Source organism: Coregonus lavaretus, assembly GCF_964263955.1.
Source record: "Coregonus lavaretus genome assembly, chromosome: 22".
NCBI lineage: Eukaryota > Metazoa > Chordata > Actinopteri > Salmoniformes > Salmonidae > Coregonus > Coregonus lavaretus.
This window is the reverse complement of record NC_140009.1, coordinates 25214332-25235318: the sequence shown is the minus strand read 5'-3', so window position 1 is coordinate 25235318 and position 20987 is coordinate 25214332. Positions and strand designations below refer to the sequence as shown.

The following is a 20987-nucleotide window of genomic DNA, read 5'->3' as shown; positions in this document are numbered from 1 at the left end:
ACTGGCCACGATGATCACATTCACAGAGAACAGAATGCTGTCTCCACAAGAGTTGCATTCTTCTTCTGTGGTGTTCTTAGGGTGGTCTAAGCCCAGAAAGATGAGCAGGAAGAAAACATATTTGCAGATCTTTTCATGTGACTTCATATGTGGTTACCAGGAACTATTACTAAGAGATCACAAGAGATGTCTGTATTTGACATCTTCATGAATTGTACAGCTTTGATTTTCACAGGTAAATGCCTGCAACCTTTGCTGACAAAAAGCAAAACAAATCTATCAACATTTTGATCTTCCACAACAGGGAATGTATGAGGACTGGACAGGTTTAAATATTTTAAACCAGAGGATAACAAAATGAGGAATAGGAGCCCCATTTACAAGAGCTTGTGGATGCCTGTAACACACACAGACATAGCCTATGACAGACAGAGGAAAAAGACATGGCTACTTCATTAAGTATAAATTAAAGAAAAAGAAGACAAAGCAAACAAAGAAGAGGAGGGAGAAAAAGAAGGGGGGTGGGGGGGGAGACACACCACTTCTAGGTAGGCCTCCCTCCCTCGGGCCTCATTTTGCTGAGTCGTTCCCTCCAGGCCAGGGCTGGTTGGTTCCCACACTGTGGCCAGACCCAGGGCTCAGGTCTGCTGCCTCTGGCTCCCTCCATGGCTGTAGTAGGCAATCTGCCTGCCAGAGAGACCCCCAGGTTACAACAGCAGAGGTTACACCAACGAAGCCACCGCTCTACACCGCACCACAGCATATCAGAACCTCACCAACGGTTGCCTTGGCGCTGTATTACCTAGCCAGGAGCTTTCGACTTGAGCTTAGCTCAAAGGCTCAGTGATTAGCCTTGTCGTCCAAGGCCCTTCACTCTTTCCCTTTTTTTTCTTTCTCTCTCTCTCTCTCTCTCTCTCTCTCTCTCTCTCTCAGCCTGCCCCTCTAATCTGTCCAATTTCCCTTCTTCATCTCCCTCTTTTTCTACCTCTTCTTCACCACATCCTCCGCATCACTCCTTTGTTCCATTTCTCTTTTTAGATGAGCTAACGATTGATGCCCTGGCCTGAAGTCAGACCTGTAATTAAGATGACAAGGATAAAGGACAAAGAGGCTTGTCGCCAACATCTGTGTTAAACAAATATTAAGCTGACAAATTGTGCTTCTTTTTGATCAGCATCTCTCTCTCTCTCTTCTAAATGTCCAAAGATAAAAAGCCATACAAATATTACTAACTGCACATTATTCATAGACTATCTTCCCAGTCTTAAGATTTCTGTTGAGTCTATTCTCACTACTGAATGTTCATTTTTCACTCTTCTGCATTAAAGATTACACTCAACAACCAGGGTCCATCAAAAAAATATGTCCATGAACATGAACAATACATGATCACTATCAGGCCATGCTTAGTTTGGCACATACTATACTAACACATTCCTCCCTGCGCTTCAGACTTCTCATGTCAAAAAGCCTAGACTGTGCTATGCCATATCTTATCAATAGTAGACTGACAGACATTTCTAGAGCCAATGCCAGGCTATGATGGTGGCGCTGCTTGTCACCTAGGCTACAAACAGGTGCATGCCATTAATGAGTGAAAACACTGTTCTGGTAACATTCCGCAAGATAAGGGAGTGTATAATCGATGTTGTGGAAAATTAAGTGAGAAAAAAGTAGTTCTAATTGCAAAATGTAAATATTGGGTTTTCCCACAAGTAGGGGCAGACCACCCAGGATGCAAAATAGTCACTCCCCCTCCCCCCTCCTCCTTCACTCCTTGCCTATGGGCAGAGGGATGTCTTTTTGTGTCTCTCTGCGTGTGAAACAGCACCAAACACAATCAAAGCTGCTAAGGCTTGCACAGTGGCTACAGATTGACATACATAAACTTCTTCTCCTTCTTCTTCTTCCTATTATTATTTCAAGAGAAAAACAAGCAGAATAGGGGAAATAGTAAATGGATAAGAAAACAGCACCCAGGCAGCAACATATTTCAGTCCTTTTATTGTGTGAATGGATTACTTTTATTACTGCAAGTAAAATGTTGTCCAATGACATGCATCATGCATGCATTTTCATTGGCTTTCATTGCCCTAATCCTGATAACCATCGTCATATTTTGAGTCTGAACACTCAATGAGGATTTAGAGTTGTTTCACCTTAAACTCTTCAGGCACAGTGTATGATGAATCAGAAAGAGAAGGCAAGTCATGGAAGAAAACTGGGTGCAGTACTGTAGGCTAGCTCAGTGGAGGCTTTGACAGAGAGAGAGCCATGCCACTCCATGTGAGTGTTACAGAGTAGTGTCAAATACTTGCCTTGGTAGTGACAAATACCTCCTCATGGTCTCTCTTTCATTAACTACTCCTCTGCTCATGAAGTTTGCAACAAACCTGTTCTGTTCACACTGTTGTTGTTGTTGCGGTTTGAAGTGTCACCAGTTATTCTTCATGGTTAGAGAATGGGAGTGTCAGGGGGATTTAAACATGTATTAACAGTTTTAAATCAGACCTATAAAACAGGTTAATTTGAAAATGTTGTGCCTAAGTCTCAGAAAAGTGCAGCAGTAGTTTAACCATTGTGGAGAGACAAATATAGTCTGGGCATGCAATGTGAGAATAATTGAGTACTGTAGTTGGTGAAATTCCCAGAATCCTTTATATCTCTGTAACAGCACTCTGACAAATGCCAGTGCAAAAACAATATTTAAACAGAGTGGAATTTCCTTGGTAGAATTTAGCATACAAAAAAATAGTTTTAAATGTTCTTCACCAAGTGTGCCTATTCTTTTAAAATGTAACCTTTATATCATTTTGAGTAGGATTAATGAGCCATACTTATATTTTTATATTGAAGTTATTGGTGTGTGTGTGTGTGCAAGTGCGTGTGTAATCTTTAACAATTAACTAATTTGTAACTTAATAAAACATTGGTCAGGTATTAGCCTACATATTCACCATGCACTGCAAATTGAAGTAGTAATATCTGCACTAAATCACCATGCATAGTCTAGGGCTAGGCTACTCCAGAAAAATAAAGCGTGAAGGAATAAAGGTATTTTGATGGGAAAACGTACCTTGAGTGGATTTGCTTCCTGAAGCGCGAGCTGGCTGTTGGACAAAGGCGACAAGACAGAAACCGACTAATCCAATGCTTGCGCGCATTATAACGTGCATATGCATGGCTACTTGATACTGTAGTTAGACTGTTATAGTTAAACACCTAGCTACTTTGCAACGCTTATCACGCGCAAACGGACGGTCTTTTTAAAAAAAGTGTTGGTCCACCTTTAAAAATATAATGTGGGACTCTGAAATCCTTTCCTTTATGTCTGCTTATTCTGTTTCAAGTGATCGGGTTTTGCGAAATGCCCGACAATGTGCAGCAATACTGAAGCGGTGTTCTGTGATCATGTTCTACCCAGACCAATTTCAATATAAGACAGAGGGAGAGAGAGGGTTGAGAGAGATGGAGTGGAGCGGAGAGGAGAAGGGGGAGGAGAGATTAGGATCCGCGCATTGCTCCTGCTCTCGCTCTCCCTCACGCTCTCTCTCTTTTTCCAACTACTTGCAAGGATTTCTTTTTCTGCAGGAATTTACAATCAGCTGCTGGTTGGACCGTAGTCGGAGGTTGCCATGGAGACAGCTTCCGCGGTTGAGAGGTCAGACTCTGGGACCATGTGCAAACAATGGACTGCGCGCCACACCACCACCATCAAGTAGGCCACTTTTCTCATTAATTGACAAGGGAAATGAGCATTGTGCGAGGGAAAAATACTCGAAACGTGCAAGAGACACATATGGTGATTTACAAATAAAGGAGTGCACAGGTTGTAGCCACTGTAGGTTCGTTATAGCGACTTGTAGCCCCTGCGCTTGCACCATCTCCCATGATTGGCTCTCATAAGCCTACTAAAGTATCATCCTTTTTGTCAACTCAACTTGGAACTAACTATATATCCAGCAGTCATCAGAATTTGATTTGATGATATCTAATAGCCTAATGTAGTTGTAGTAGGCTGTCAATCCAACACAAGCTCCAAAGAAAAAGCCATGAGCCAATCATATTTCTAAGAGATCCAGAGACAAACACCATGCTTTTGAGCAATAGCCTTCAGAAAATTCTGTTTAATTATCACATCTTCCCTATATCTTTGTGCCCCCACAAGTCTGGTGTAAGATTATCACTATTATCATGATCTTCCTGATCTAGACATGATTATTCAAGCCTATACATACTCCTTTTTGAAATTAGTTTGTACCCTGTCCAATTTGTATGCACCACTACCTGGATGTGCCTATTGCTATACCCATGTGTACACTCTTAGAAAAAATCTAAAACCTAAAATGGTTCTTTGTCTGTCCTCATAGGAGAACCCTTTGAAGAACTATTTTTGGTTCCAGGTAGAACCCTATTGGGTTCCATGTAGAACCTTTCCCCAGAGGGTTCTACATGGAACCCAAAAGAGTTCTACCTGGATCAAAAAGGGTTCTACCTGGAACCAAAAAGCGTTCTCCTATGGGGACAGCCGAAGTACACAAGGCATAGATAGACACAGAACAATTATTAGATTGACCTGGCCACAGCTCACAAAAAGGTTTTCATATCTTCTGAGAGACAGCAAGAGATATCTCCAAGCAGTCTAAACTTCACATCATCTGCCTGTAACATCCCTCAAATAATACATTTCCTTTCAATTCACAGCAGGACTCTGTTTTCCTCCTCCAGAGGATATTGTCCCATATTTAAATGTCTTTGTGTTACCGCCTCTATCTCTTCCTTTTCTATTTTCAAGAATCAATAAAAGCCGAACAAAAGGAAACAAACAAGAATCAGCATGTTTCTGTTCTTTCATTATACCATGGCTGCTTTTCAACTTGAAAGAGGGTAAAGAAGACAGTTTGCTTTTCCACTCTCCTCCAGAACACTGTATCACTGATCATGTGCTTTATTCACCATTAGCAGTGAGAGCCTACTGGGAATGAGACTTGAAATGTGCTTGAATCAAAGCACTAGCTATCTGTTCCTTCCTTCCCACGTTACCTGGAACAAAAGCCTAAAAACGGAGCTGCTTTTTCACACCTTGCCTTTTGGAACATGGTAATTAGATTCAGCACGGCATCAGTATCAGACAGAAGATATGCTTATTATATTCTCTTTCCTCTAGGAATGAATCTGCTGTGCTGATGCATTTATGTTTACATGTATGTTTTGAGACAGATAATGCTCTATAATTATGTTCCATAGCTCCTCTGTGTTATTTCTCTTCAATCAAAAGTGCAATTATGGTCTCGCATTAAGATATAATTGTTATCTCCAAATCAATCTACTACAGGCTAAGTCAGGTAATGATGAACATTTGATAGAAGGCAATCTGATAAAAGCTTGTCCATAAAGATGGATATCTCTGTGGCTGATAGATTTGAAACGTTCAAGAGTTCAAAGGTACAGAGAAACAGAGGTTTACCCAGGTTTAATCTTTGAAGTGTTTTTACCTTGCAGGGGGGAAGCCACTTTCTGGGAATGTCTAATGCTCCTTATTAACATTTGGGTGGTAAAATTAAGCCTGATCATACACTTTTTCTTAAATCTGAGGATGTGTTGGAATTTAGAATAAAGAATCACCATGGCATGGGCGGAACTCTTCTGTCATGAACCTTCATTTCGTGAATCTTAATGGTTTCCCTAGAGTTGTATTTATAACCAGGAATAATCAGACAAAGTATAAAAATGCCCTTTAAAAGAAATCCCTCCTGGCTTGTAACATACATCATTTGAAAGGATTCATAGTAATGACCATTCATATCCAAACTGTGAAGTCTGTCAGCCTGGCCTGTGTAATTATAATAACATCCTCCACATGAAATATGGAAATATCCTAAACCCAAATCTCCAGGTAATTGTGAGCCCTTATACAACCAGATGAACTGAGAGTCACTGGGGAGCCAGAGGAAGTCAGGCCACCGTGGCAGGGGAGCCTGGGAGCTGTAAGTGATGCACAAGCATCAGCATAGTTTTTCATATGGGTACGGCAGTAATACTTACTTAATTAAGGGCCGAGGGGTGTGCATGGGCATCACTCTACACACAAACTGGGCTATTTTTACTTGAACAGACACATAGGGGAAGCCCAGGTAATGTTTAATTTATGACCCTAGTCGTCATGAAAGGACTTCAGTTAAACTGTGAATCCGGAGGAAAAGGAAAGGGTAAAGAAAGAGAGTGAGAAAATACAGCTGCAGGCTGCAATACAGGCTTCTCCTATTAGATAAGCACACAGCCCCACTATGCAACCAAATGGCATCATATACTTCGGCAATGGGACTCTACCACACCATTGTACATGTATCCAAAGCAACATACATTTCGTATGGGTGGCCCCAGAGGGAAACGAACCCACAACCCTGATGTTGCAAGTGCCTGAGCCACACAGGACCGAGATGGTGCCCAGCTTTTCCCCTCCAGGCAACACCGGCTGGGTTTCAGTCACCACCACAGGCCCAGCAGGGTCTCTGGCATTGACCATGCCAACTCCACAGGGGATCAGATTGGGAGGGGGGGTGCACACCACATTTCAGCACTGGCAACCCGGAGAACATTGTGGGCTGGCCCCAGGAATTCACCTGACCACAGCCCCAGGCGCTGGCACCACGAGAGAGAGAAAGACCGCCCTTCTCTGGTTGGTCAGCAGGTAGGCTAGGATACAGTATTACTATGCATGCAAGAATGTGAATGGTTCTAATCTAAGGAACATTATCAGACTGTAGGTGAAATAAAACGCACTCTTGTTGTTTTCTCAGAGGTGTGTCTTTTCAGAAAGAATAAGTGAAGGAAATCCCCCCAGTAAATGTGAGCTCTCTGGGTATTTGGACAGGTAAACTTAAAATTGAGTGAGGGTTAGATGAGTTGGAACCTCAGCATGAGTGAACGTCATTACTGTGCTCTAAGGCTATGGGTGATGAGGGCTTGTTTTCCAGTGCAGAGTAGATTGTGTGTGAGCTAGAGTCTTATCATGTAGATGAGAGTGGAGGGGAGGGGCAGATAAGATGTGCATCAGGATTGACGTGTGTGTCTGTGTGTGTGTGTGTGTGTGTGTGTGTGTGGGTGGGTGTGTGCGTGCGCGATAAGGGACAGGTAACTGCAGACAGGAAAACCAAAGGATATGCCTAATCCTGCTAAGTCCTTCTTAAATGTATGAGTGCTCACATTACTAAAGGCATTATCGTCATATCATGCTATTATGTCATCAACTTTTACAGTTGTACTTAACTATTATCTGTCTGCACACATACAATCACAAGTCTGTAGATGACTAGGCAGGGAGGATAATGGCGATGCCTCCCACATGTTTTGTTTGTGACCTGTTTGAATGAGCTAAATGGGCTGGGTAGCTGCACACTCAGCAGTGGCTTTACTGTACAGAGCATCTGCACTAATCCCCCTATGATCATCTAAGATCCAGCCTGAGACAGACCTGGCAACCACCCACACAAGTACAGTCAGAGGATGAGATCTGGCAACCACCCACACAGGTACAGTCAGAGGATGAGATCTGGCAACCTCCCACACAAGTACAGTCAGAGGATGAGATCTGGCAACCTCCCACACAGGTACGGTCAGAGGATGAGATCTGGCAACCTCCCACACAGATACAGTCAAAGGACGACCGACCGCCCAAGACAGCAACCGACACAGACGACCATGACCTCAATGTGTAGCCATACACCAACAAGGTTTATGCCTTTATCCCAGTCAGCATCTGACAAGGCTTAGAGGAGCGTCATAAACCTGGAGGTTTGTATCTTCACAAAGTAGAAAAGGATGCTGATGATAGAATAACAGAAAACTTGTAGACTAGACACATTTTTGATCCTTTTAAGAAATGTTATGTGAAAATATTCCTATAACTTTACCTTGACAGGCATCAGACTAGATAAAAGATGAATGCACAATTGATGCTTTGTTGAGTAATAGTTTCCATACAAAACATTCAGACTAAGTGCCACAGGTCAGGACCAGTCCTAACACCTTTTTGTTTTTGACTCTGGAGAAAATAAATGATTTCCTCTGAAAGAGATAAAAACAACCACGCCACTCTGAGCTCTCTGGGTCACCCAAGGTTTCACTTTTCAGTTCAAAAGAAATTGGTTATTGTTATCCAGCCTGCCTCGCTGCACTGTGGCCAGGGCCCAAGCAAAATACTTAATTTCAAATCTCCAGAGGAAGCAGGTTCAATTTGATACAAGGGGAAGAAAACACAATTCAACAGTTCAACATTCATACTGTTAACTGGAGGCAATTCTTCTTATTAGTGAGTTACAAATTACCAACATTTTGTACAAAATGTATTACTTAATGGCTCATGATAAACGGTATGGAATATGAAATACATAAAACACAAAATGGATATTGCATTAGTGGGCATTAGTCATTCATTCACTGCTCATTTATTGCTCTGTGTTATCGCCAAAGAGAAAGCTGTTAAAACTTAATTATTTCCCTCTCGCAACCTTCAGACAGAGAATTCTAATGGTATTATATAAATATAAGTCTGACACTAACGGGGAGCATTCTTTCCTATGAGAGAGCAACATTGCAGACTGTTTCTCCTCCCGTAGCTTTTGTTTTTAGATGACGGTGCTCACATCACGTCATTCCTCGGCAACAATAGAAAATAAAATAAGAAATCCACACTATATGCAGCATAATCCTGTCTGAAATGAAGCAATTAGGTCATTATGAACATCTTACAGGGGGTTATGAAAGAGGATGACGGTAAACCCATCAGTTCGTTTTGAAGACTATTTGGTCTGCCTGCCTGAAATGAATAAAGATTACATTAAGATGACAACAGGCAACTAAACGGGGGTCCACCCTATGTTCTATGTCCTCAAAGAATTCTACAGCTGCACCATCGAGAGCATCCTGACTGGTTGCATCACCGCCTGGTATGGCAACTGCTTGGCCTCCGACCGCAAGGCACTACAGAGGGTAGTGCGTACGGCCCAGTACATCACTGGGGCCAAGCTTCCTGCCATCCAGGACCTCTATACCAGGTGGTGTCAGAGGAAGGCCCTCAAAATTGTCAAAGACTCCAGCCACCCTAGTCATAGACTGTTCTCTCTGCTACCGCACGGCAAGCGGTACCGGAGTGCCAAGTCTAGGTCCAAAAGACTTCTCAACAGCTTCTACCCCCAAGCCATAAGACTCCTGAATAGCTAATCATGGCTACCCAGACTATTTGCACTGCCCCCCCACCCCATCTTTTTACGCTGCTGCTACTCTGTTAATTATTTATGCATAGTCACTTTAACTCTACCCACATGTACATATTACTTCAACTACCTCAACTAGCCGGTGCCCCTGCACATTGACTCTGCACCGGTACCCCCCTGTATATATAGCCTCCCTACTGTTATTTTATTTTACTTCTGCTCTTTTTTTCTCAACACTTTTTTGTTGTTTTACTCTACTTTTTTATTTAAAATAAATGCACTGTTGGTTAAGGGCTGTAAGTAAGCATTTCACCGTAATGTCTGCACCTGTTGTATTCAGCGCATGTGGCCAATAAAATTTGATTTGATTTGATTTGATTTGTTCCCTCAGCCCTATGTTCCCTGGGCCCTGTGTTCCCTCAGTACCAACTTAATACATTTCAATCAAAATTGGCACAACTGGTTATTGTCCAAATAATTTGTATTGTAATCAAATGTGGCCTTTTTTGGGGACGGAGAACATTCAAATAATACCCAGTGTGCTTTGAAAGAGTTCATTTTCACATAACATTTTCGTCATTTAGCAGATGCTTTTATCACACCATAGTGCCATCACACTTCTGACACCAATGCAGTAATTTGGGGGAGCTAAGGGGCCACAAAATTGTGAGCTGCTATAAAAAACGGTATAGAAAAGCATTTTGTAATTGTGTTATTACAAAATACATTGCATTTGAGTTCAGGCCAGTGAAATACAAATTAAAAAATACGTATTTCAAAAACATGTAACAGAAATTCTGTCGTCTCTGTTCCATCATGCAACAGTGGATCAACTTACCAAAACCAACCAACAAGTGTGTGAAAAATATAAGGTTGATGGATCATAAGGCAGAGGGCACATAGGGCTGAGGCAACATTGGTTGAGGGAACATAGGGCTGAGGGAATATCGGGCCGAGGAAACATAGGGCTGAAGGATCATAGGGCTGAGGGAACATAGGGCTGAGGGAACATAGGGGTGAGGGAACATAGGGGTGAGGGAACATGGGGCCCAGGGAACATAGGGCTGAGGGAACATAGGGCTGAGGGAACATAGGGCTGAGGGAACATAGGGCCGAGGGAACATAGGGGTGAGGGAACATAGGGGCCCAGGGAACATAGGGCTGAGGGAATATACAGTGCATTCGGAAAGTATTCAGACCCCTTGACTTTTTCCACATTTTGTTACGTTACAGCCTTATTCTAAAATGGATTAAATACATTTTTTTCCTCATCAATCTACACACAATACCCCATAATGACAAAGCAAAAATAGGTTTTTAGACATTTTTGCAAATTTATAAAAAATAAAAACAGAAATACCTTATTTACATAAGTATTCAGACCCTTTGCTCGAAATTGAGCTCAGGTGCATCCTGTTTCCATTGATCATCCTTGAGATGTTTCTACAACTTTATTGGAGTCCACCTGTGGTAAATTCAATTGATTGGCCATGATTTGGAAAGGCACACACCTGTCTATATAAGGTCCCACAGTTGACAGTGCATGTCAGAGCAAAAACCAAGCCCTGAGGTCAAAGCAATTGTCCGTAGAGCTCCGAGACAGGATTGTGTTGAGGCACAGATCTGGGGAAGGGTATCAAAAACTGTCTGCAGCATTGAAGGTCCCCAAGAACACAGTGGCCTTCATCATTCTTAAATGGAAGAAGTTTGGAACCACAAAGACTCTTCTTAGAGCTGGCCGCCCGGCCAAACTGAGCAATCGGGGAGCAAGGGCCTTGGTCAGGGAGGTGACGAAGAACCCAATGGTCACTCTGACAGAGCTCCAGAGTTCCTCTGTGGAGATGGGAGAACCTTCCAGAAGGACAACCATCTTTGCAGCACTCCACCAATCAGGCCTTCATGGTAGAGTGTTCAGACGGAAGCCACTCCTCAGTAAAAGGCACATGGCAGCCCGCTTGAAAAAGGCACCTAAAGACTCTCAGACCTTGAGAAATAAGATTCCCTGGTCTGATGAAACCAAGATTGAACTCTTTGGCCTGAATGCCAAGCGTCACGTCTGGAGGAAACCTGGCACCATCCCTATGGTGAAGCATGGTGGTGGCAGCATCATGCTGTGGGGATGTTTTTCAGCGGCAGGGACTGGGAGATTAGTCAGGATCGAGGGAAAGAAGAACAGAGCAAAGTACAGAGAAATCTTTGATGAAAACATGGTCCAGAGCGCTCAGGACCTCAGACTGGGGCAAAGGTTCACCTTCCAACAGGACAACGACCCTAAGCACACAACCAAGACAACGCAGGATTGGCTTCGGGGGTCTCTGAATGTCCTTGAGAGGCCCAGCCAGAGCCTGGACTTGAACCCGATCAAACATCTCTGGAGAGACCTGAAAATAGCAGTGCAGCGACTCTCCCCATCCAACCTGACAGAACTTGAGAGGATCTGCAGAGAAGAATGGGAGAAACTCCCCAAATACAGGTGTGCCAAGCTTGTAGCGTCATACCCAAGAAGACTCGAGGCTGTAATCGCTGCCAAAGGTGCTTCAACAAAGAACTGAGTAAAGGGTCTGAATACTTATGTACATTTGATATTTCCGTTTTTTATTTTTAATACATTTGCTAAAATGTCTAAAAAACTGTTTTTGCTTTGTCATTATGGGGCATTGTGTGTAGTTTGATGAGGTGAAAAAAACGATTTAATCCATTTTAGAATAAGGCTGTAACGTAACAAAATGTGGAAAAAGTCAAGGGGTCTGAATACTTTCCAAATGCACTGTAGACATGGTCCCGCTAAACGCAACAGTTGTTAAGTGAGTGGTAAGGCTATGGCTGGACTAATCATCATCTTCCACACTTCAAAGATCATAGTGGATCACATACTGTAGTGGAAACCTTTGGAGGCATTCCTAACACTTTATTCCAATGGTCCTAACCAGACTGCAGATCAAAGTAAGGACAACACCAGCAGTCCACCGAAAAGTGGTCTGTAAACAGTATGTTGTCTTCCATCATCACATGAGGCATTATAATAATATCACACAAATCAAATCAAAGTTTATTGGATGTGTACACAGTTTAGCAGATGTTGTAGCGAGTGCAGCGAAATGCTTGTGTTACTAGCTCCTAACAGTCTAGCAAAAATGTTGAACAAGTAGTACACAAATAATAATCAAAAAGTAGAAAAATAGGTTACAGCCTCAATCATGACTGTGCAATTACCTCACCGCTCTGTAGTCTCTCACTGTGCCTGTCTGCATATACAGCAGCTGTGAGGAGAGACTAGTCTGCATAGGCTCACACAGACACCTGCCTACATACACACCTATCCAGCACAACCCTGGAGTGCCCTCTAGTTGCAACATGGTGCTCACACAAGCTCTGAAGGTTGACCACCTGTTTATGGTCACGTTCACTACTAAACGTTCTTGAACGTTGCAGATAGAAATACCACAAATAGAGCCGACGTGATTCCTTATTCCACATGTCAGAGATGCATATTTGTTCTACATCGATAGTATATTTCTATCCGAACGTTCCAAAATGTTGCGTCCTGCTGTACATGCCCTATGACAAATGTCAGTACTCTTCTCAATGGCTCTCTCAATCGCAGTAGCCATTTAGAAAACCTGTCAAACAAATGAAAAACAATGATACCTTATGAATTTATTTGCCCTCAGAACAGCCTAAATTCGTCGGGCATGGACTCTACAAGGTGTCGAAAGCATTCCACAGGGATGCTGGCCCATGTTGACTCCAATGCTTCCCACAGTTGTGTCAAGTTGGCTGGATGTCCTTTGGGTGGTGGACCATTCTTGACACACGCGGGAAACTGTTGAGCGTGAAAAACCCAGCAGCGTTGCAGTTCTTCACACAAACCGGTGCAGACCAGCTTGCTGGAGGGTTTAGGGACATATTCAACCTCTCCCTATCCCAGTCTGTTGTCCCCACTTGCTTCAAGGTGTCCACCATTGTTCTTGTACCCAAGAAAGCGAAGGTAACTGAACTAAATTACTATCGCCCCCTAGCACTCACTTCTGTCATCATGAAGTGCTTTGAGAGGCTAGTTAAGGATCATATCACCTCCCTCTTACCTGACACCCTAGACCCACTACAATTTGCATACTGCCTAAACAGATCCACAAATGACGTAATCGGCCCCCTCCTGTACTCCCTGTTCACCCATGACTGCGTGGCCACGCACAACTCCAACTCAATCATCAAGTTTGCTGACAACACAACAGTGGTAGGCCTGACAAGCAACAACGACGAGACACCATACAGGGAGGAGGTGAGGGCCCTGGCGGAATGGTGCTATGAAAATAACCTCTTCCTAAACGTCAACAAAACAAAAGAGCTGATCGTGGACTTCAGGAGACAGCAGACAGAGCATGCCCCCATTCACATCAACGGGGCCGCAGTGGAAAGGGTGAAAAGCTTCAAGTTCGTCAGCATGCACATCACTGACAACCTGAAATGGTCCACCCACACAGAGTGGTGAAGAAGGCACAATAGTGCCTCTTCAACCTCAGGAGGCTGGAGAAATCCGGCTTGGCCCCTAAGACCCTCACAAACTTCTACATATGCACCATTGAGAGCATCCTGTCGGGTTGTATCACCGCCTGGTACGACAATTGCATCGTCCGCAACAGCAGGGCTCTCCAGAGGATGGTGCAGTTAGCCCAACTCATCACCGGGGGCACACTGCCTGCCCTCCAGGACCTCTACATCACCCGGTGTCACAGGAAGGCCAAGAAGATAATCAAGGACCTCAGCCACCCAAGCCATGGCCTGTTCACCCCTGTACCATCTAGAAGGTGGAGACAGTACAGGCAGTGATGTAAAGTACTTAAGCAGAAATTAAATATGAAGTACAAGTAAAAAATACAACTTGAGTAGTTTTTGGGGGTATCTGTACTTTACTTTACTATTTATATTTTTGACAACTTTTACTTCACTACATTCCTAAAGAAAATAATGTACTTTTTACTTCATATATTTTCCCTGACACCCAAAAGTACTCGTTACATTTTGAATGCTTAGCAGGGCAGGAAAATGGTCCAATTCACGCACTTATCAAGAGGACATCCCTGCTCATCCCTACTGCCTCTGATCTGGCGGACTCACTAAACACAAATGCCTTGTTTGTAAATGTTGGAGTGTGCCCCTGGCTAGCCGTAAATAAAATAAAAAACTAGAAAATCGTGCTGTCTGATTTGCTTAATATAAGGAATGTGAAATGATTTATACTTTTACTTTTGATACTGATGTATATTTTAGCAATTACATTGACGTTTGATACTAAAGTATATTTAAAACCAAATACTTTTACTCATGTAGTATTTTGCTTGGTGACTTTCAGTTTTACTTGAGTAATTTTCTATTAAGGTACTGTCATGGAAATTCTTACACAGGGACACTCAAAGTCAATCTTAAATGAATCATCGTTTATTGTCAGCGCGCTGGAGAGGTTCCAACCAACTCAATGCACCATAGTACACGTCAATCAGGAGCTCTGCTGGGGCAGTCCCAGCAGTTGTCTTATATACGGCTATACACAGACAAGTTATATTTGCATGATTTAGCATCATTAATTAATCATTACCGTTTTGTTTCATTCATGTGACCGACAAATACTGGTTCATAACATGTGACAGACCAATACCTCACGAGGCTTCTTCTCTGTAACCTGAGACCTTGAAACTGAGATGTCTTTGGTTCTCAAACAAGGTCTGGGCGTACTGCCAAATTGCAGCTACTGAGGATTTGTTCAGTCAGTCACTTGCATGAACACAGAGGATGAACACAGAAATTGGTTTATAGAAAAGCACAAACATAGAACATAGAAATTGGTAGATCGAAAAGTACCAACATAAACATTTCCATCACAGTATATTTCCACCACTGAGTGCAGGTGCATCAATGCTGGGACTGAGAGACTGAAAAATAGCTTCTATCTCCAGGCCATCAGACTGTTAAATAGTTACCACTAGCCGGCCTCCGCCCAGTACCCTGCCCTGAAATTAGTCACAGTTACTAGTCGGCTACCACCCGGTACGCTACCCTTCACCTTAGAGATTGCTGCCCTATGTACATAGTCATTGAACACTGGTGATTTTTTATTCTGTTTACATACTGTTTTACCCACTTCATATGTATATAGTGTATTCTAGTCAAGGCTCATCTTATATACAGTGCATTCGGAAAGTATTATTCTAAAATGTATTAAATTGTTTTTTTCCCCCTCATCAATCTACATACAAAAACCCATAATGACAAAGCAAAAACTGGTTTATAGAATTTTTTGCAAATGTAAAAAAATAAATAAAACTGAAATAGCACATTTACATAAGTATTCAGACCCTTTACTCAGTTCTTTGTTGAAGCACCTTTGGCAGCAATTACAGCTTCGAGCCTTCTTCGGTATGACGCTACAAGCTTGGCACACCTGTATTTGGGGAGTTTCTCCCATTCTTCTCTGCAGATCCTCTCAAGCTCTGTCACGTTGGATGGGGAGCGTCGCTGCACAGCTATTTTCAGGTTTCTCCAGAGATGTTCGATTGGGTTCAAGTCCGGGCTCTGACTGGGCCACTCAAAGACATTCAAAGACTTGTCCCGAAGCCACTCCTGCATTGTCTTGGCTGTGTGCTTAGGGTCATTGTCCTGTTGGAAGGTGAACCTTTGCCCCAGTGTGAGGTTCTGAGCACTCTGGAGCAGGTTTTCATCAAGGATCTCTCTGTACTTTTCTCCGTTCATCTTTCCCTCGATCCTGACTAGTCTCCCAGTCCCTGCCCCTGAAAAACATCCCCACAGCATGATGCTGCCACCATCATGTGGTCCTCATCATGTGGTCCTCTGTAGCTCAGCTGGTAGAGCACGGTGCTTGTAACGCCAAGGTAGTGGGTTCGATCCCCGGGACCACCCATACAAAAAAAAAAAATTATGTACGCATGACTGTCAGTCGCTTTGGATAAAAGTGTCTGCTAAATGGCATATTATTTATTATATTATTATCATGCTTCACCGTAGAGATAGTGCCAGGTTTCCTCCAGAAGTGACGCTTGGCATCCAAACTTTTTGGTACCCTTCCCCAGATCTCTGTCTCGGAGCTCTACGAACAATTCCTTCGACCTCATGGCTTGGTTTTTGCTCTGACATGCACTGTCAACTGTGGGACCTTATATAGGCAGGTGTGTACCTTTCCAAATAATTTCCAATCAATTTAATTTACCGCAGGTGGACTCCAATCAAGTTGTAGAAACATCTCATGATAATCAATGGAAACAGGATGCACCTGAGCTCAATTTCGAGTCTCATAGCAAAGGGTCTGAATACTTATGTAAATGAGGTATTTCTGTTTCTATTTTTATAAATTTCCACACACACAAAAAAACTGTTTTCATTTGTCATTATGGTGTATTGTGTGTAGATTGATGAGGAACAATTAATTTAATGAGTTTTAGAATAAGGCTGTAACGTAACAAAATGTGGAAAAGGGAAAGGGGTCTTAATACTTTCCGAATGCACTGTAACTACTGCTGTACACACTTTTTCTACTCATATACTGTCCATACAATAAGTAAGCATTTCATGGTAAGGTCTACCTACACCTGTTGTATTCGGCGCATGTGACAAAAAATGTTTTCTTTGATACGGTCTATACACACCATTATATACATATACAGTGAGCACCAATTTTTTGTTTTGTATTGGCTCTGTACTCCAGCACTTTGAAATGATACAATGACTATGTTAAAGTTAAAGTGCAGACTGTCATCTTTCATTTGAGGGTATTTTCATCCATATCGGGTGAACCGTTAAGTGAGAAAGTTAGACGCACAAATATCATACCCCCAATACATGCTACCCTCTCACCATTATTACAATAAGAGTGGAGGTTAGAATATTTCCATATTTGGTGTGATATTTCTTTTTTGTAATTTAGCAATGCGCTTATCCAGAGCAACTTACAGTAGTGGGTGCATACATTTTCATATATACAGTGGGGAGAACAAGTATTTGATACACTGCCGATTTTGCAGGTTTTCCTACTTACAAAGCATGTAGAGGTCTGTAATTTTTATCATAGGTACACTTCAACTGTAAGAAACGGAATCTAAAACAAAAATCTAGAAAATCACATTGTATGATTTTTAAGTAATTAATTTGCATTTTATTGCATGAAATAAGTATTTGATCACCTACCAACCAGTAAGAATTCCGGCTCTCACAGACCTGTTAGTTTTTCTTTAAGAAGCCCTCCTGTTCTCCACTCATTACCTGTATTAACTGCACCTGTTTAAACTCGTTACCTGTATAAAAGACACCTGTCCACACACTCAATCAAACAGACTCCAACCTCTCCACAATGGCCAAGACTAGAGAGCTGTGTAAGGACATCAGGGATACAACTGTAGACCTGCACAAGGCTGGGATGGGCTACAGGACAATAGGCAAGCAGCTTGGTGAGAAGGCAACAACTGTTGGCGCAATTATTAGAAAAATGGAAGAAGTTCAAGATGACGGTCAATCACCCTCAGTCTGAGGCTCCATGCAAGATCTCACCTCGTGGGGCATCAATGATCATGAGGAAGGTGAGGGATCAGCCCAGAACTACACGGCAGGACCTGGTCAATGACCTGAAGAGAGCTGGGACCACAGTCTCAAAGAAAACCATTAGTAACACACTATGCCGTCATGGATTAAAATCCTGCAGCGCACGCAAGGTCCCCCTGCTCAAGCCAGCGCATGTCCAGGCCCGTCTGAAGTTTGCCAATGACCATCTGGATGATCCAGTGGAGGAATGGGAGAAGGTCATGTGGTCTCATGAGACAAGAATAGAGCTTTTTGGTCTAAACTCCACTCGCCATGTTTGGAGGAAGAAGAAGGATGAGTACAACCTCAAGAACACCATCCCAACCGCATGGAGGTGGAAATATCATTCTTTGGGGATGCTTTTCTGCAAAGGGGACAGGACGACTGCACCGTATTGAGGGGAGGATGGATGGGGCCATGTATCACAATATCTTGGCCAACAACCTCCTTCCCTTAGTATGAGCATTGAAGATGGGTCGTGGCTGGGTCTTCCAGCATGACAACGACCCAAAACACACAGCTAGGGCAACTAAGGAGTGGCTCCGTAAGAAGCATCTCAAGGTCCTGGAGTGGCCTAGCCAGTCTCCAGACCTGAACCCAAAAGAAAATATTTGGAGGGAGCTGAAAGTCCGTATTGCCCAGCGACAGCCCCGAAACCTGAAGGATCTGGAGAAGGTCTGTATGGAGGAGTGGGCCAAAATCCCTGCTGCAGTGTGTACAAACCTGGTCAAGATCTACAGGAAACGTATGATCTCTGTAATTGCAAACAAAGGTTTCTGTACCAAATATTAAGTTCTGCTTTTCTGATGTATCAAATACTTATGTCATGCAATAAAATGCAAATTAATTACTTTAAAATCATACATTGTGATTTTCTGGATTTTTGTTTTAGATTCCATCTCTCACAGTTGAAGTGTACCTATGATAAAAATTACAGACCTCTACATGCTTTGTAAATTGGAAAACCTGCAAAATCTGCAGTGTATCAAATACTTGTTCTCCCCACTGTATATATATTTTCATACTGGTCCCGTGGGAATCAAACCTACAACCCTGGGCGTTGCAACCGCCATGCTCTACCAACTGAGCTACAGGGGACACTATGACACTATGATATTTTTGCATCTGTAGATGTGTTTAGAAACATATTCTATTCACAATAAAAGTGACTCCAAAATGACACAATACATTATTTACCATACATTTTTATTGGAAACAAAATAATCAGAAACACAAACAGCAAATGCATCTAACAAATTTGTAGTCACAAGCTTGATGCAGTCATTGTGCTATGAATATGGGACCAAATACTGAACTTTTGACTACTTTAATACACAAGTTAATTTTTCCCAATGCTTTTGGTCCCCTAAAATGGGGGTCTACAGTGAGGGAAAAAAGTATTTGATCCCCTGCTGATTTTGTACGTTTGCCCACTGACAAAGAAATGATCAGTCTATAATTTTAATGGTAGGTTTATTTGAACAGTGAGAGACAGAATAACAAAACAAAAATCCAGAAAAACACATCAACATTTATATAAATTGATTTGCATTTTAATGAGGGAAATAAGTATTTGACCCCCTCTCAATCAGAAAGATTTCTGGCTCCCAGGTGTCTTTTATACAGGTAACGAGCTGAGATTAGGAGCACTCCCTTTAAGAGTGTGCTCCTAATCTCAGCTTGTTACCTGTACAAAAGACACCTGTCCACAGAAGCAATCAATCAATCAGATTCCAAACTCTCCACCATGGCCAAGACCAAAGAGCTCTCCAAGGATGTCAGGGACAAGATTGTAGACCTACACACGGCTGGAATGGGCTACTAGACCATCGCCAAGCAGCTTGGTGAGAAGGTGACAACAGTTGGTGCGATTATTCGCAAATGGAAGAAACACAAAAGACCTGTCAATCTCCCTCGGCCTGAGGCTCCATGCAAGGTCTCACCTCGTGGAGTTGCAATGATCATGAGAACAGTGAGGAATCAGCCCAGAACTACACGGGAGGATCTTGTCAATGATCTTAAAGCAGCTGGGACCATAGTCACCAAGAAAACAATTGGTAACACACTACACCTTGAAGGACTGACATCCTGCAGTGCCCGCAAGGTCCCCCTGCTCAAGAAAGCACATATACAGGGCCATCTGAAGTTTTGAATGATTCAGAGGAGAACTGGGTGAAAGTGTTGTGGTCAGATGAGATCAAAATCAAGCTCTTTGGCATCAACTCAACTCGCCATGTTTGGAGGAGGAGGAATGCTGCCTATGACCACAAGAACACCATCCCCACCGTCAAACATGAAGGTGGAAACATTATGCTTTGGGGGTGTTTTTCTGCTAAAGGGAACAGGACAACTTCACCGCATCAAAGGGACGATGGACGGGGCCATGTACCGTCAAATCTTGGGTGAGAACCTCCTTCCCTCAGCCAGGGCATTGAAAATGGGTCGTGGATGGATATTCCAGCATGACAATGACCCAAAACACATGGCCAAGGCAACAAAGGAGTGGCTTAAGAAGAAGCACATTAAGGTCCTGGAGTGGTCTAGCCAGTCTCCAGACCTTAATCCCATAGAAAATCTGTGGAGGGAGCTGAAGGTTCGAGTTGCCAAACGTCAGCCTCGAAACCTTAATGACTTGGAGAAGATCTGCAAAGAGGAGTGGAACAAAATCCCTCCTGAGATGTGTGCAAACCTGGTGGCCAACTACAAGAAACGTCTGACCTCTGTGATTGCCAACAAGGGTTTTGCCACCAAGTACCAAGTCATGTTTTTCAGAGGGGTCAAATACTTATTTCCCTCATTAAAATGCAAATGAATTTATAAAATTTTTGACATGCGTTTTTATGGATTTTTTTGTTGTTATTTTGTCTCTCACTGTTCAAATAAACCTACCATTAAAATTATAGACTGATCATGTCTTTGTCAGTGGGCAAACGTACAAAATCAGCAGGGGATCAAATACTTTTTTCCCTCACTGTATGTACAAAAAGTGCTGCCCTTGGGTTGGGCTGGGCTCGTCCAGCACGTATTGGCAGTTTATCACCGACTCATTAATTCCTGAAGCAACATGCCCCTCAAAGCTGCCCTGCCTCTCAGGGAAAGGGAGCAAAATTCCACAGACAAAAACGTGAAAGAGCAAAAAAAAAAAAAAAGTTCATGTGTCATCTCTGATGCAATATTTTATTGGGG

At 42.8% G+C, this 20987-nt stretch overlaps 1 protein-coding gene across 2 annotated transcripts in view; it reads right to left on the bottom strand.

The window, feature by feature from the left end:
- LOC311149421 (signal peptide, CUB and EGF-like domain-containing protein 3) overlaps positions 1-3196 on the bottom strand; it is a 97330-nt gene extending 94134 nt beyond the window's left edge. For both annotated transcript variants that reach the window (XM_084186612.1, XM_084186613.1), the window contains exon 1: positions 3077-3196. In XM_084186612.1, coding sequence (XP_084042738.1) covers positions 3077-3182 — 106 coding nt within the window. In that variant the 5' untranslated portion in view covers positions 3183-3196. The remainder of the gene's footprint in view (positions 1-3076) is intronic.
- Positions 3197-20987: the final 17791 nt, after the last annotated feature.